At 46.8% G+C, this 13,252-nt stretch overlaps 1 protein-coding gene across 1 annotated transcript; it reads left to right on the plus strand.

Annotated features, from left to right (window-relative positions):
- The first annotated feature begins 7,703 nt into the window (after positions 1-7,703).
- On the plus strand, positions 7,704-12,637 carry sall3b (spalt-like transcription factor 3b). Its single transcript, XM_061267884.1, has 3 exons — positions 7,704-7,814; positions 9,612-12,172; positions 12,252-12,637. The coding sequence occupies exons 1-3, from the start codon at positions 7,727-7,729 to the stop codon at positions 12,624-12,626; spliced, it is 3,024 nt and encodes a 1,007-aa protein (XP_061123868.1). The 5' UTR covers positions 7,704-7,726; the 3' UTR covers positions 12,627-12,637.
- The last annotated feature ends 615 nt before the right edge of the window (positions 12,638-13,252 follow it).

The following is a 13,252-nucleotide window of genomic DNA, read 5'->3' on the forward strand; positions in this document are numbered from 1 at the left end:
ACTAATAATAATAATGATATGTATTGCTACTATACTGATGTATTATTTGCTCTGAGAATACTGAGAATAAGTGTATAATTGGACACTTTGGATTTAATTTTCCTCCAAATAGCTATACTTTGACTCACAGTAATTATTTCACCAGTGAACATTTTGTTTTACACATTTCAGTTAGTTTTACAGACACCCCCAGTGAGTGTTTGTGTGACAGAGATCAATCGGTATTGGGACGAGCCATCTCATCCTTGTCGTTGGGTGTACTGCGTTTGCATTTCTGATCCCCGTCAACACGAAAAGACATTTGCTCGCTCGGTCGTCCGAGGCAATTTGAGTTCAATGCAGTACAGATGAATGTAAATAACCCCACCAGGTGTTGTTTTTACCTTTCCATGCAGCTGAGAGGAGGTGCAAATTGCAGGAATGCAGACCTTTTCCTCAGATCTTTGATGTGAGTGGAACTCTGCCTTTGTTTCACATAATGGAATTCTTTTCTTTCAAAAATGGGCCTGCCCAGATAAAAAAATGCCGCGCCAGTCACTCTAAACACAAAGTATCAGTCTTAGTCAACATAGACTTCTTGGAACGATAGATGCCTCCATTTTAATGTCCAACTTTTTTTTTTTAGGATGCAAGGATCACCTGAATTAATAATAATAATAATAATAATAATGAAATTGTCAGATGGGCCTAAAATGTATTAGTCTCCAAACGTTTTGTTTTGTCACTTCCGACCAGTAGAGGTCAGAATTGTATCAAATTGTTTCCAAATTGCATTTCTGTGTAATTCCCAGTTGTGCCTCATTTTCCCCAAGTGGCAGCATGCTTTTTATTCACCCTTTGGGAAAAGCATCACTGCTCGCCTATTAAACATGCCATAAACACGGAAGGGTTAATTGGATATGAATTGATTTTGTAGGACCGGTAGGGCCCTTTCATCAATCACTCCAAGTTTATGAATGATATGTATTTATTTGCGTATTTATTTCTTGTCAGGCTCTTGAAATGTTCCAAGCTGCAAGTCGAGGAAGCCCACCTGGTTGTCACCCCCCCCCCGCTTGATTAATGACCCGTCCGGACTCGCTCCCACCACATTGAGCTGCCCGCCTATCTCTCAGAGTCCACGCTTGAAGTGTGAACAGAAAAGGCACCATTTGGTAAGGAATCTCATTCCAGGGCCACAGAGATATGATCGTCTTATTTAGGAGGAGGATAGCATGGAGCAGATCTTCCTGAAAGGACAAAATTGTAAATATTGATCCCCCAAATGAAGTGTCAATCTTTTTGGGTGAGATTATTCCCTTGTCCAAGAGTGGTCTTAAAAAAAAAAAAAAAAAAAACCAGCGAGGTTCTGTTCATTCTGGAACCACTATTTGATTCCTGCAGATAACCAACATCACAGTCAAATGAATCCAAGAAGGGAGCTTATTGATTTTTAAAGAGACGCTTTAGCCTCCACGGGGTCAGGGGTCGTCACAGTGTTTTGTCGCTGGTTTTCCATCGTTGGCCGTGTTGACTTTTAAAGGCGGACGAGGCATTATTTGACCGTGTGCGCTAATCAGCCTAATCAGCATTTCCATGGCACTTAATTGATCGAATGGGCCTCATTTGGACAAACGACAGAGGGGGAGAGCGCTTTCCGCTATCAAACGTTTGAAACGCAAGGACGTCAACTGCCTCCAGCACTTTTTACACTCCTTTTATTGCCGTTTACAAAGTTTGGCCTGTTCGCTATTTATTTCCGAGCTGATGCTAATATGTCATGCTAACACACACAAAAAAAAAAACGGCCGTGAAATTGACTATTAAATGCATTGTCATGTAATTGTTACTGGAGGATAAAGAATATATGCTTTTGTGTTTGTTGCTTTTCAAACCACCACCGCAACGTAACCAATTTCTTGAATTAATCAATAACTTGATTCGTCAGCACATAGCAAAGATTTTTATTTTATTCTTATGATATAGTTTGCGTTCATATAGCATGTAGATTTCCGTTCACCAGTCAGTATGCGTGAAATGCAGCTTTTGTTTGCCCTTTCATGCCTGGTTGATGACCACTTTTCAACTCTGGGCTTTTTATTTGATCGGCTTTTCCGCAACGGCACGTCAGGCTGTTTGCTAATGATTAGCGGAGATTGTCTGGGCTGGCTTGTAAAAGGCGCGCTTAAAAAGCCATATTTATTGTTCCATTTACACGTTTTGGGGGGCTAATCGTTAGCAATTAGGATTGTGTAGCCGTGTGCGTGCGTGCGTGTGCGACGCTCACGTTTACGCCTGTCACCCTCAGGCCGTGACAAAGGTCCATTACCTAGTCTGATCTATTAGTGTGGACTAAAAGCTACATTAGGATTAAATAGCTATGCTCCTTTTGTTTTGTTTTGTTTTGTTTTTTTACGTGTATTTTTTACTTCCATGGCCGCCTTCTAGAGGTGGAAATTAAAAAATAGTGATTGATTGATTATTTTTGTTTTGAGTTGCACAGTAGAAGATAATGGGTGATGTTTTCATTGATAATAAATGACTAAAATTTATTTGAGTATAATATATATATGCATTCAACATTGCTCGCAGGCATTTAATCATTAACATCCGTGAAAAATGACTAATATGCCTTTCATCATCAAATCTAGGGGAAGTATTATTTATACTGCCCTCTAGTGGTTAAGGTGTGTACAACCGACTATTGATTTGGAATCATTTCTGGTGGCAGCAGGTGAAGTCACATCATGTTTCAAAGAACAAAATCATTTGAAGCTGCTGGTGTCGACTTTCTGCCTAGCAACAAGTGACTAACGTTTTTTTGGTGGGTCTTCGCTGCCAATCTATTTAATCCTCGTGAAATCAATTTCCGTAAACTATCAAATATTTCTTTCCCCACAAATATACTGTGTGCTTGATAATCAAAGATCCAAAAACTCTATTCACCTCCATCAAAGGTGGCGTAGTGTCATTTATGCAAATGAGACGGACGCATGAAAGAGGCAACTTGAAACGCGGCGGAATACATTTATGACGTTGTCATAATCAGCCTCATATTGAATTATTTTCTTGTCATTTCTGAGCTCTTTTTTTTTTTTGGTTGAATCTTAGTAAATGGTCCAGATGAAAGATCGTTTGATATGCAGAGAAGACGTCGAGGCCTCGTTGCATTTGAAGGCATCGCAGCCTTAGGAAATGCAAATGGCCGTCTGCGTAAATAGGTTTGAAATCAAAAGGTGGAAAAAAAAAACCTAGTAAATGACAAAAAAAGTGGTCAAAGCCGAGGCGTCGGAGGCCTCTGATTGATATCGTGCGCGCCGAGCATCTGCCAGATGATAGACGGCCGCTCGTTCTGATTGAGAGCCCGATAAAAACGGAACCTCGCAAATACTTGACGCCAAGATGGCCGTGTGACTTAAGCTGCTACACATTTGACAGCCAGCAGTGGAGTCGAGAGATCAACATGTTCTTTCTGCACCAACACTTGTTACTAGGCAGAATTGGCCCTTGGCAACTTGGCGGGCCGCCTGCCAGAGTTTAAAAAAAAAAAAAAAAAGGACAGGACGAGTCGGCAGGCAAAAAGAACCGATGATGCCGCTCATGCAAGATTTACCCGACGTGATGATCAATTATTCAAATGATGGATGAAACCCGAGTCATGTGATTAGTTGTCCAATTTAGAGGTGTCCGCTAATTACATTTTGGCTGTTTTCTCTGCTTTTTTCATCCATTAATTTGACTGTGACCTTTGGCTTAAATGAACGTGTCAGTGACCTGCAGGGAGAAATCGTTTGTCTGCTTAAAACGCTTCTTGTAAATGTCTTTTCACACAAAAAAAGTATTTCTTTTGAATCATTCATCTGTTGGACAATGACGGACATAGACGTCTAAAAGGCTGTGTTTTGTCCAAACAGGAAATGAGACATTTGACTCCCACTGACGAATCTTCTTTGGTGGGTCCGAGGATGGCCGTGCGTCCACCAAGACGTCCCGATAGAAGGTGAGGTCATGCCAAAAAGTGCCGACGATGCTTTTTGAAGGTGAGGCCCTACCGCTCAGTTAATTAAAAAAACGATGGCGACTCGGGGGTGAGCCCGGCAGGATCCGATCTGGGATTCGGAAGCGAATCGTTGCGACTAAAACGATTGACAAGACACACGTCACGCTGCTTTCATATGTTGGTTGCAAGCTTCGGTTACAAATGTTCCTTCACTTGTTGCTAAGCAACCTGGGGCAGAAGGCTCAACTGCCCCACATAGGTCATTCACAATTTTCAATTTCAGCTAACTGCTCGTTGTTAATGAAGACCCGAGCAGCTGTGCCAAGCAAGTCATAAGCCAAAGTGCTTGTGCGGTCTTATCGTTAGCGGCGAGTCCCTCGTAGCCACCGCTAATCGCTAACTCTTACCCTCCTACCCACCCTTCCTCGCCGTGATTTGGCAGAGCTTGGGCGAGCTTTTTTGGCCGCCCTTCTGTGTTTTGCGCCGTTGTTTCCTGGAGGCCTGAATGGGACGGGTCGTTTGCGAAATGACGGGACACGCCAACAAATTGCATCACTTCTGGCTCAGCAGCTGAAGACAATGGCCAGCCATATGCCACTTGAGGGGGGCCATGAAATGAAAGAATGCCTCTCATTTCGACCCCCCCAACCCCCCTTACTAACCTCTCACCTCAGCAAAAAATTAAGATTGTTTATGCAAAACGAAGCAGAGGCGATTCCATGTTGTGATTGGTTGTCCAATTTTGAGGTCGTCTCTGATTGGATGGCTTTCCTCCTTCTCTTATTTTCAATTTGACTGTACATTTCGGCAAAGTTTTAATATTTGAATGTAAACGATCGTGCCATTGAAATAATGAGTTCTCATAATTAAGCATGCAGATATATTCCCGCAAATTTACGTCATCTTTTGTTGTTTTTTCCCAATTATGGAGTCAGAGGGTCGTGGATGATTAGCTTCTTTTTGTCCTGTGTTTTTTTTCCCTGAGAAGATTAAATATTTCTGCTTGAGAAAATCTTTTTAGAGTGCCACTGACTGCTGTCCTGTCAACCTCCCTCTCCCCGCCAACCCCCCCCCCCCCCCCATTCCAAAAAAAACCACATCTTCCTTAGTTTGTCATTCCAAAATGTGGTGAAAAAATAAAATCGTTTCACAAAGAATAGAAAAAGAGGCTTTAGAGGATTTTTTTTTGCAAGGGGGGGTCTTTATTGGGTAGCGGGGGGGTGCGCGGCCCCCACCCTCCTCACACAACAGGGCCCCAATCTGTCAAATAATTAGCCAGTGTGGCAGGACAAAGCTTGCGTTTCATACATCATCACTGGATTGTGACGCCTCATGGGAACTTCAGATGGCAACGGGAGGGAAACATTTTTGAACATCTTTGAGCCGTTCTCAAACTTAGTCACGCCTATTTTGCCACCTGGTATGCGTGTCATCTTGGGTTTTCAGCAGAACTGTATCATGTACGCTTAATATTGACTTAAAAGGTAACAGAAATTGCGTCATCCCCTCTTGACCTGACCAGACTAAAACAAACCGAATTGTTCCACTTAAAAAGAAAAGATGGCGCCGTCCTGGAATCACTCCAGAGATATTTTATGGAAGCACACCCCTAATGTATTTTTTTTCACACACTATAGGGACATAAAAGAGTGTCACTGTCGCGGCAAGAAGTTAAACACGCTCTTGACTGTCATGTGACACAAATCTCTCATGGCCCCCCTCAATGTTGCTCTTTATTTGCCCCCTTGCCCTGCTCCCCCCCCCCCCCCACCTCCTCTCAGACTGTGACTTATAAACACAACACGACACACAATGGCCGCCTTGTTTGCTCAACGGGATAGTCTTAATGGAGACTTATATTTCCAGGATTATATCTGCATTCACTTGCAAATCATTGGTGGGAGCAGTGGGAGTTGGAAGGGGTGGTGGGGGCTGCAGGGAGGGGGGGCTTCAATGCTCTTCCTCTGTCTATGAATAATAGTATCATTTGAATTAAGTGGACACCTGGTGCAGCGGGTTCGGGCGGCGGAGGCGCGCCGCTGACCCGCAGCCGCTTGCCAACTTCCCGCTTTCCCATGCAGCCTGTCCTTATCCGTCCCCCCGCAGCCTCCAATTACTCCCCGCTAAATGCCACGCACTTGTAACTTTAGTCCCCCCGTGGCCAAAAAGCTGCTGGGAGGAACTTTTTTTTTTTTTTAACAGAGCAGGAAGCGGGAGAAATTCTTATCCATCTCCTCTTTAGATTCTGAAAGAGCCGGTGTCGCGTTACCAGGAAAAAAAGTTGGAATTAAATACAGTAAAAAAAAAAAAAAAGGTAAAATGACAACGCATGCACCGGATCCGCGACTAAAGCGCCTTTTGTTGATTTATTGTACATTAGTCAGCCGGTCGTGCACGGGAACGAAGGAGGGGGGTTCTATTTGTATGCGTCCCGCGTGCCCGCCGCGTACAATCGGGCTTGTTTTGCAAATTTATACCAGGATGGAGCTTGAGTGGTTGGGACAAAAAAACCCAAAGTTTTTCAAGGACTCACAAACAAAGCTTTGTTTGCAGAAAACTCACAGATGTCAAAACCTTGCTAGTGTTGGGGAAGGCTGCGTGGGCAATGCATGCGAGCCAAAGTTGTCCCATTTGGGAAGCCATGTTTATTTTCTCGCTTTGTTTTGGCTCATTGCCATTTTGTAAAACATCCTAAAATAAAAGATGTAACAGAGGAGCCGGAAGAAAACCATGATCGGACGTGTGACGTCATATTTTACGGCTTTTTTTTGCAATTCAAATCCAAATAGGCCGCATTGATTGTGCTATCAGGCCACAAATATTTGTGCTAGTATGTTTAAATAACGTGAAATACTTGAGCTAACCGTCGAAATGGCGTCAGGAGATCACGGTCAAGTTGCGGCCGGGTCCGATTAGCCAAAATCAATATCAAATCAAGGATCCCGATAAGCGACTCGACACGGCGCGGCTCGGCCATTCATCATAAGCAAACTTGATAGTTTCCCGAAGAGATGATATTCGGAGGAGAGTCGAAGGTCCCCTCTTATCTCCCCGGAGCAGCGCGACAGAAGACGCGGCGATCAATATAGCGGCCCCGCTGGTGTGAAGTACTTGCAATTATCAACGAACCGATTCTAGACCGAAACCCCTCGCCAAAGTCCATCTTGTTTACAAGGTGAGGCACAATGCCGCTTGAAAAGGAGGATTACAGCTTTGTGGGAACGAGTGCTCTTCACTCCGCTTGCAATTCCGTGACGTCATAGCATGGCGAGAAAACGAAGCTTTTTCTCAAAAATTAAAAGACTACACTGTAAATAGTGTAATATGATTTGTAGTGTGTGTTTTGTGCCGGTGAAGATGTGGGAGGTCCATGCACCTCCAGCTCATCACCGCATGGAGGACGTCTCTCTTGCGCCAAAGTTTGACGACCATCCCGGCCCTCCAAGTTGCGCGTAAAAGCAGGTTATCGCCCCCCCAAAAGGGAAGTTGTTGAACGTCATCCTTCATTTCCATACGTGCGAAAAGCCCCCCCGCGAGCGAGAGTCCTAAAAGCACGAACCCCCCCACCCGCTTTTTCTATCATCCTTCCATCATCGGGCTGACATGCGCAATCGCCACCGGCTTGCGTCCACAGCGCAGGCTCCGTGTGCGCTCATTTCAAGCAGCCCGCTTGCACTTGGCGGCTGCCAGTCCCTGCGAGCCGACGACGGCGGGCCAGGCAGCGGCGCGCTGCGTGCACAAGGCGACATGTCCCGGCGCAAGCAAGCCAAGCCGCAGCATCTTCGGGCCGGACGCGACGAGCCCCGGAGCGGCTTCCGCCTCGTCCGTCATGACGGTACGTTCGCTCCCGTGCATGGAAGTTAGGCGCGACGGAATTACAATTCTTCGGCACCACTCAAAACAAGTTGAACATTAAAGTTCACGTTGCTCCCTAATTTGTAGTTTTCTTATTTGCTGATTATTTAAATTTGAAGCGCTTTATATGTCAGGTTTGAAAAGTGCTCTGGTGACGTATGATTGAATTAGTTTTTAAAAACAAATATCCATGCTAAAATATACAAACAATTGCACTGAAGTTAGCAAAATAACTATTAAAAATAAACAAAACCTCATGCTAAAATATTATGATTTAGCGGAATGTTTGGTTCTTAGCATTTAAACTTTTTTATTTAATTGAATTATTTAATCAAATATGAACTAAAATATTGACATGCTCAATTGTATTCTCATCTATTTTTTTCAAGTTTGTGTTTTATTATCCTCTTTCCGAATTACTTTTATGCGTAAGCAGATCTGCCCGTCTATGTTATCTCTCGTATAATTCAATTCATTTACGGGCCGAGCAGATGTTATTCGATCCTTCTCATGCTGCCGGGATTGAATTAACAATAAATAAAAAGCACTGTTTTGATTGTAACCTAATGTAAATTACTTCTAATTGCCGCAATAAGATCCATTTAACGAATATTAAGTTGGTCGGCGCAGTTTCTTAACCAGCGGCCGTCCATCATTGATGGGGGTCCTGACCTTTGCCGACCTCAGTCAGCCCCGCTCGTGTCCGCATCGTAATGCATTTAGTACATGGGAGGTTGAAAGGTCGAGTGGCGACTCTGTCCCCTCCCCTCTTCTAAAACCACAGAGTCAGGAACGGTTGTAAATCTCCCGACTTGCTCGGCTTATTATACGGAGTGAATTACAGCCCTCGGCATACACGCACGCCTTGGATTATAGTTGGACAACTATTTCAAAGATGGAAATAAAATGAAAACACCTCGTTTTTGTTTTCTCTGGAAGTAAAGGGAGCCTGGAAACGCGCCTTTTTTTTTTTTTTTTGCCGAGACCACCCAGTTGGTGAGCTGCTGATTGTTTACCTCTGACAGGACCCTACTTTAGCATGGATCGCCTTCACTCGCCGCTAATTGCACACTTGGATTGTCAAAAGTGGATAGTTATTTTTCAAAACATTTCCCAAGGCAGACAAATTGTCTTTATCGACTCGACTTGTGACAATTGGGCCCAATTGCTTGATCAAATTCAAGGTAATCTAATAAATTGAGATTCACCGTTTTGGATTGAGTCGTATTCATTTCCTGGCTGCAGAAAATAGTTTTGTCAAGTCGACTCTTTCCATCTGCTTTTTTTTTTCTTTTTCTCGAGCCGCCTGTTTCTCTAATGGCGCGAAGCCTGAACAGATTGAATGAAAAGTCCTTGTTTCTTCGCTTTTTATTCAATGTCGCGGACAAAGCGATTGTTATTCAAACTCAAATCCAAAAAGGCCTCTCGTTTCCTGTTTTTCCATTAAATAAACACAAGGCCAAATCAATGGCACATATGGATGTTGATTATCTGTCTCGATGCACAACGGGGAGGTCAGATAACTTTATTGAACCCGATTGATTTTTCCGGCAGATTATTAACATCTGAGGACGAGAGTGTGTGTGAAACATTTGGGGTTAAAGTGACTGAAGACCCCCAACATGTGAATGTTTAATCAGGATTGACGGAAAAAGATCCAAAACGTTTTTTGATTTGAAATGTTTTGCCAAACGCTCCAAACGAGGTCCAAATTCCTGCGATTCTCCACGCAACAGTGTGACAAATATTTATCCCGTGGCATTCGTCTTTCTGCCAGACTCCGCTGAAGACGTGAAACGCGAAGATCCCAGCGGGACGGGCAGTTCCCCCAGCGGCGAGGACACGCACGTGTGCCACCAATGCTGCGCTGAGTTCTTCACTCGGAACGAGCTGAGCGAGCATCGGAAATCCTGCGCGGAGGTGTTGACGGTGAGGGGTGGCGCCGGCGAATCCCCCGCGGGACCCTCGCCGGTCCCCAGCGTGGACTTGCTGACAGACTGTGACAGCCTGGACGAGGCGATGGAGGTAGAACTCAAGCCGGTGGAGAAATACTCCACCAGCCCTCCTCCGGTAGATTCCGTCGAGACCCGGCAGGCTCTGCCGAGCACCAACGTGACCTTGGAAATCCTGCACAGCACCAGGGTGGCCGTTGCCCAGTTCTCCCAAGGGGCTGGCAGCCAGTCGGGCTCAGCCGCCATCCCGCTCATCCTGGAGCACTTGTTGGCTTTGCAGCGGCAACAGGTCCACCAGCTTCACCTGATCGAGCAGATCTGCAGCCAGGTGGCCACCATCAACAAGCAGGAGGATTCAAACCCGCCGTCCGCTCCACCGCTGTCAGGAAACGGGCCGGACGGCCAAGCTTCCGTTTCGTTGTCAGCCGTTTCTGAAAAATCACAAAAGACCCCCTCGCAATCGAGAGAGTGTATTTCCGCGTCCTCCTCGGAAAACTCAACACCATCCCTCTCTAGCTGCGGCGGCGTCTCCGCATTAATGCCCCCTTACGTCGGTTCTTCGAATCCTCTCTGCGTCGCCTTTCTGCCCCACAGCCCGCCCAGCGGCGTCATCTTCCCTAACCCGTTAGCCGGCATGGCCGCCACGGCAAACGCGTTGGACCCGCTGGTGGCCATGTTGAAGCAGCGGAAGGCCAAGCCACCCGGCGCTTCGTCGCCGTCGTTTGAAAGCAAGGAGGAGCCCTTCTTCAAGCATAAATGCCGCTTCTGCGCCAAAGTGTTTGGCAGCGACAGCGCCCTGCAGATCCACCTGCGCTCGCACACTGGAGAGCGACCCTTCAAATGCAACATCTGCGGCAATCGCTTCTCCACTAAGGGCAACTTGAAAGTGCACTTCCAGAGGCACAAAGACAAGTATCCTCAAGTCCAGATGAACCCGTACCCCGTGCCAGAGTATCTGGACAACGTGCCAACCAGCTCTGGGATTCCCTACGGGATGAGCGTGCCGCCAGAGAAAGCCGTCTCTTCGTGGCTGGATAGCAAGCCTGTCTTAACGACCTTGTCGGCTTCCGTGGCTCGAACCGGCGTGGGATGCTCCGGTGAGACTTCGAGTGGTACGCCATGTGTTCAATCCTCGTACCAGACGCCTTCTGGTGAGCATGTGGCGCCGAGCCCGAGATTGTCTCCGGTTTCAGATACTGGACAGTTCAACCAGGAGATGGAAGCATCCAGCGGGATCAAAACAGAGGAGGTGCACCTTCCACAAAGCTGCATGCAGATCTTGCAAGTCACCCAGGAAAGCAGCAACGCATCTTTAGCGACAACCCCAGAACCTGCGGCATCGGCGTCTCCCGTCCCCAGCTCGCCCTCGCCGGAAGACTTTTCCCCCGGCACTCTCCTGGAGTCTATGCAAACCTCGGAAACCTCAAAGCTGCAGCAGCTGGTGGAGAACATCGACAAAAACATCAGCGACGCCAACCAGTGCGTCTTGTGCAAGCGAGTCCTCAGCTGCCCCAGCGCACTCAAGATGCACTACCGCATTCATACGGGCGAAAGGCCCTTCAAGTGTAAGGTGTGTGGCCGGGCTTTCACCACTAGGGGCAACCTCAAGACCCACTTAGGCCTTCATAGGGAGAACCCGCCGCTACAGGTGCTACACTCCTGTCCCATTTGCCAGAAGAGGTTCACCAACGCCGTGATCCTCCAACAACACATCCGGATGCACATGGTGGGGCGGATCCCCGACTCCGCTGTGCTGGACGGGCTTCGGGAGATGGAAGGAGAGGACGAGAAGAGCTCGGACAGTCCCGGCAGCAATGACCTTGTGGAAGGAGATGACGCAGAGGAAATGCAGGAGCTTGAAAATGTGATCAGTCCTCCGAAATCTTCGCCAGAGAGCCATTTGATTGACGCCACGATGAAGCTCAGCTCCTCCAATGGTTATGATGACCAGATTCAGATTGAATGTTCTTTCACTGAGAAAGGAATGGAAAATCTGGGAACCACCAGCCCCCCCGCGACACCGCCTTTATCCCCTGCACAAAGCACCGACTACCAAGGCGAGTTGGGAACTCAAGGTGTCACGCACCTGGTGACCAGCGGCTCAACCAGATCAATAAAGTCGGAGCGGAACGGTTACACAGAACCGCACCAGATGTTGGGCGTCAACATGTCAGCCATTTACCCGACAGTCACCAGCTCGGGGATAGCCGCCCTGCTGGGACCGGCGCCTTCTCGTCGGGCGCCCAAGCAGCACAACTGCAGCGCCTGCGGGAAGAACTTCTCCTCGGCCAGCGCCCTGCAGATCCACGAGCGTACGCACACCGGTGAGAAGCCCTTCGTCTGCTCCGTCTGCGGCCGAGCCTTCACCACCAAGGGCAATCTGAAGGTAGGGCCGAACAAAAGCTAACTTTGAAATTAGCGTGCGTCGTCTTCTGACGTCCGTCGTTTTTGTCGTTCCTCGACAGGTTCACATGGGAACGCACATGTGGAACAACGCGCCAGCCAGGAGGGGCCGACGTCTGTCGGTGGACAACCCCATGGCCCTGCTGGGTTCAGAGGGCGTCAAGTTCGACCTGGCCGCTCGAGCAATGCACGTGGACGCCGGCTTCTGGAGCCGCTACGCCAGCGCCATCACCAACGGCCTGGCCCTGAAGAACAACGAGATCTCGGTGATTCAAAACCGAGGCGTGACGCCGCTGCGCCCGATGGCCGCCGGCATGGACAAAGCGAACAGTATGGCCACGCCCATTCCGAGCCTGGCCAAGAGCGGCGTGGAACTGGCGAGCAACAGACGCTTTTCTATGCTGATCGATGACAGTAAAGAAATCGGAATCAATTGATGCAATCTATAATGGACATTAAAGTATTTGTGAACCAGCTGGTTTCCTTTTACAGTGAATTCCTGTTTTTTTGCAGCTTGATATGTATGAGAGCATATACTGTACATAAATTCATTTTCAAAGTACTTCTTTGTACCTGTTCTCTGCTGCTCACACATTTCTCCAAAGTGTGAAGTCAAGTATACTCATATTTAACCATTGAACATTGTTTTGCTTTGATTTAAAGTGCATGAGAAACTTCACACCCCGTGCTTAGAGCTGCTTGGAAAGAAGGGAACATACTGAATGTTGTTTGAATCAATAATGCAAAAAGTCTGCGCTCTTAGTTTGGACAGCAGCCCAATGCTGCGAGCTGGTGCAAAGCACAACATATGCTCACCAATACCGCCAACACGTTCAAAGCAAAACAAAAAGTCAATGATCGGATTTCTATGTTCTTGTGGGAAAATTGTCAGGCCGAATAAAATGTAGAATAAGAATGACCTCAACCTTCTCTTGGTAGACCATCAGGTGACAGATAAATATGATTGGAAATACAATTGCAAAAACTGATTTAAAAAAAAGATAGTACAGACCGATTAACATAGCTCAATAATTATTTGTATTTGTGTTGCCTTCACAAACCT

This window comes from Syngnathus typhle, linkage group LG20 (assembly GCF_033458585.1).
Source record: "Syngnathus typhle isolate RoL2023-S1 ecotype Sweden linkage group LG20, RoL_Styp_1.0, whole genome shotgun sequence".
Lineage (NCBI taxonomy): Eukaryota > Metazoa > Chordata > Actinopteri > Syngnathiformes > Syngnathidae > Syngnathus > Syngnathus typhle.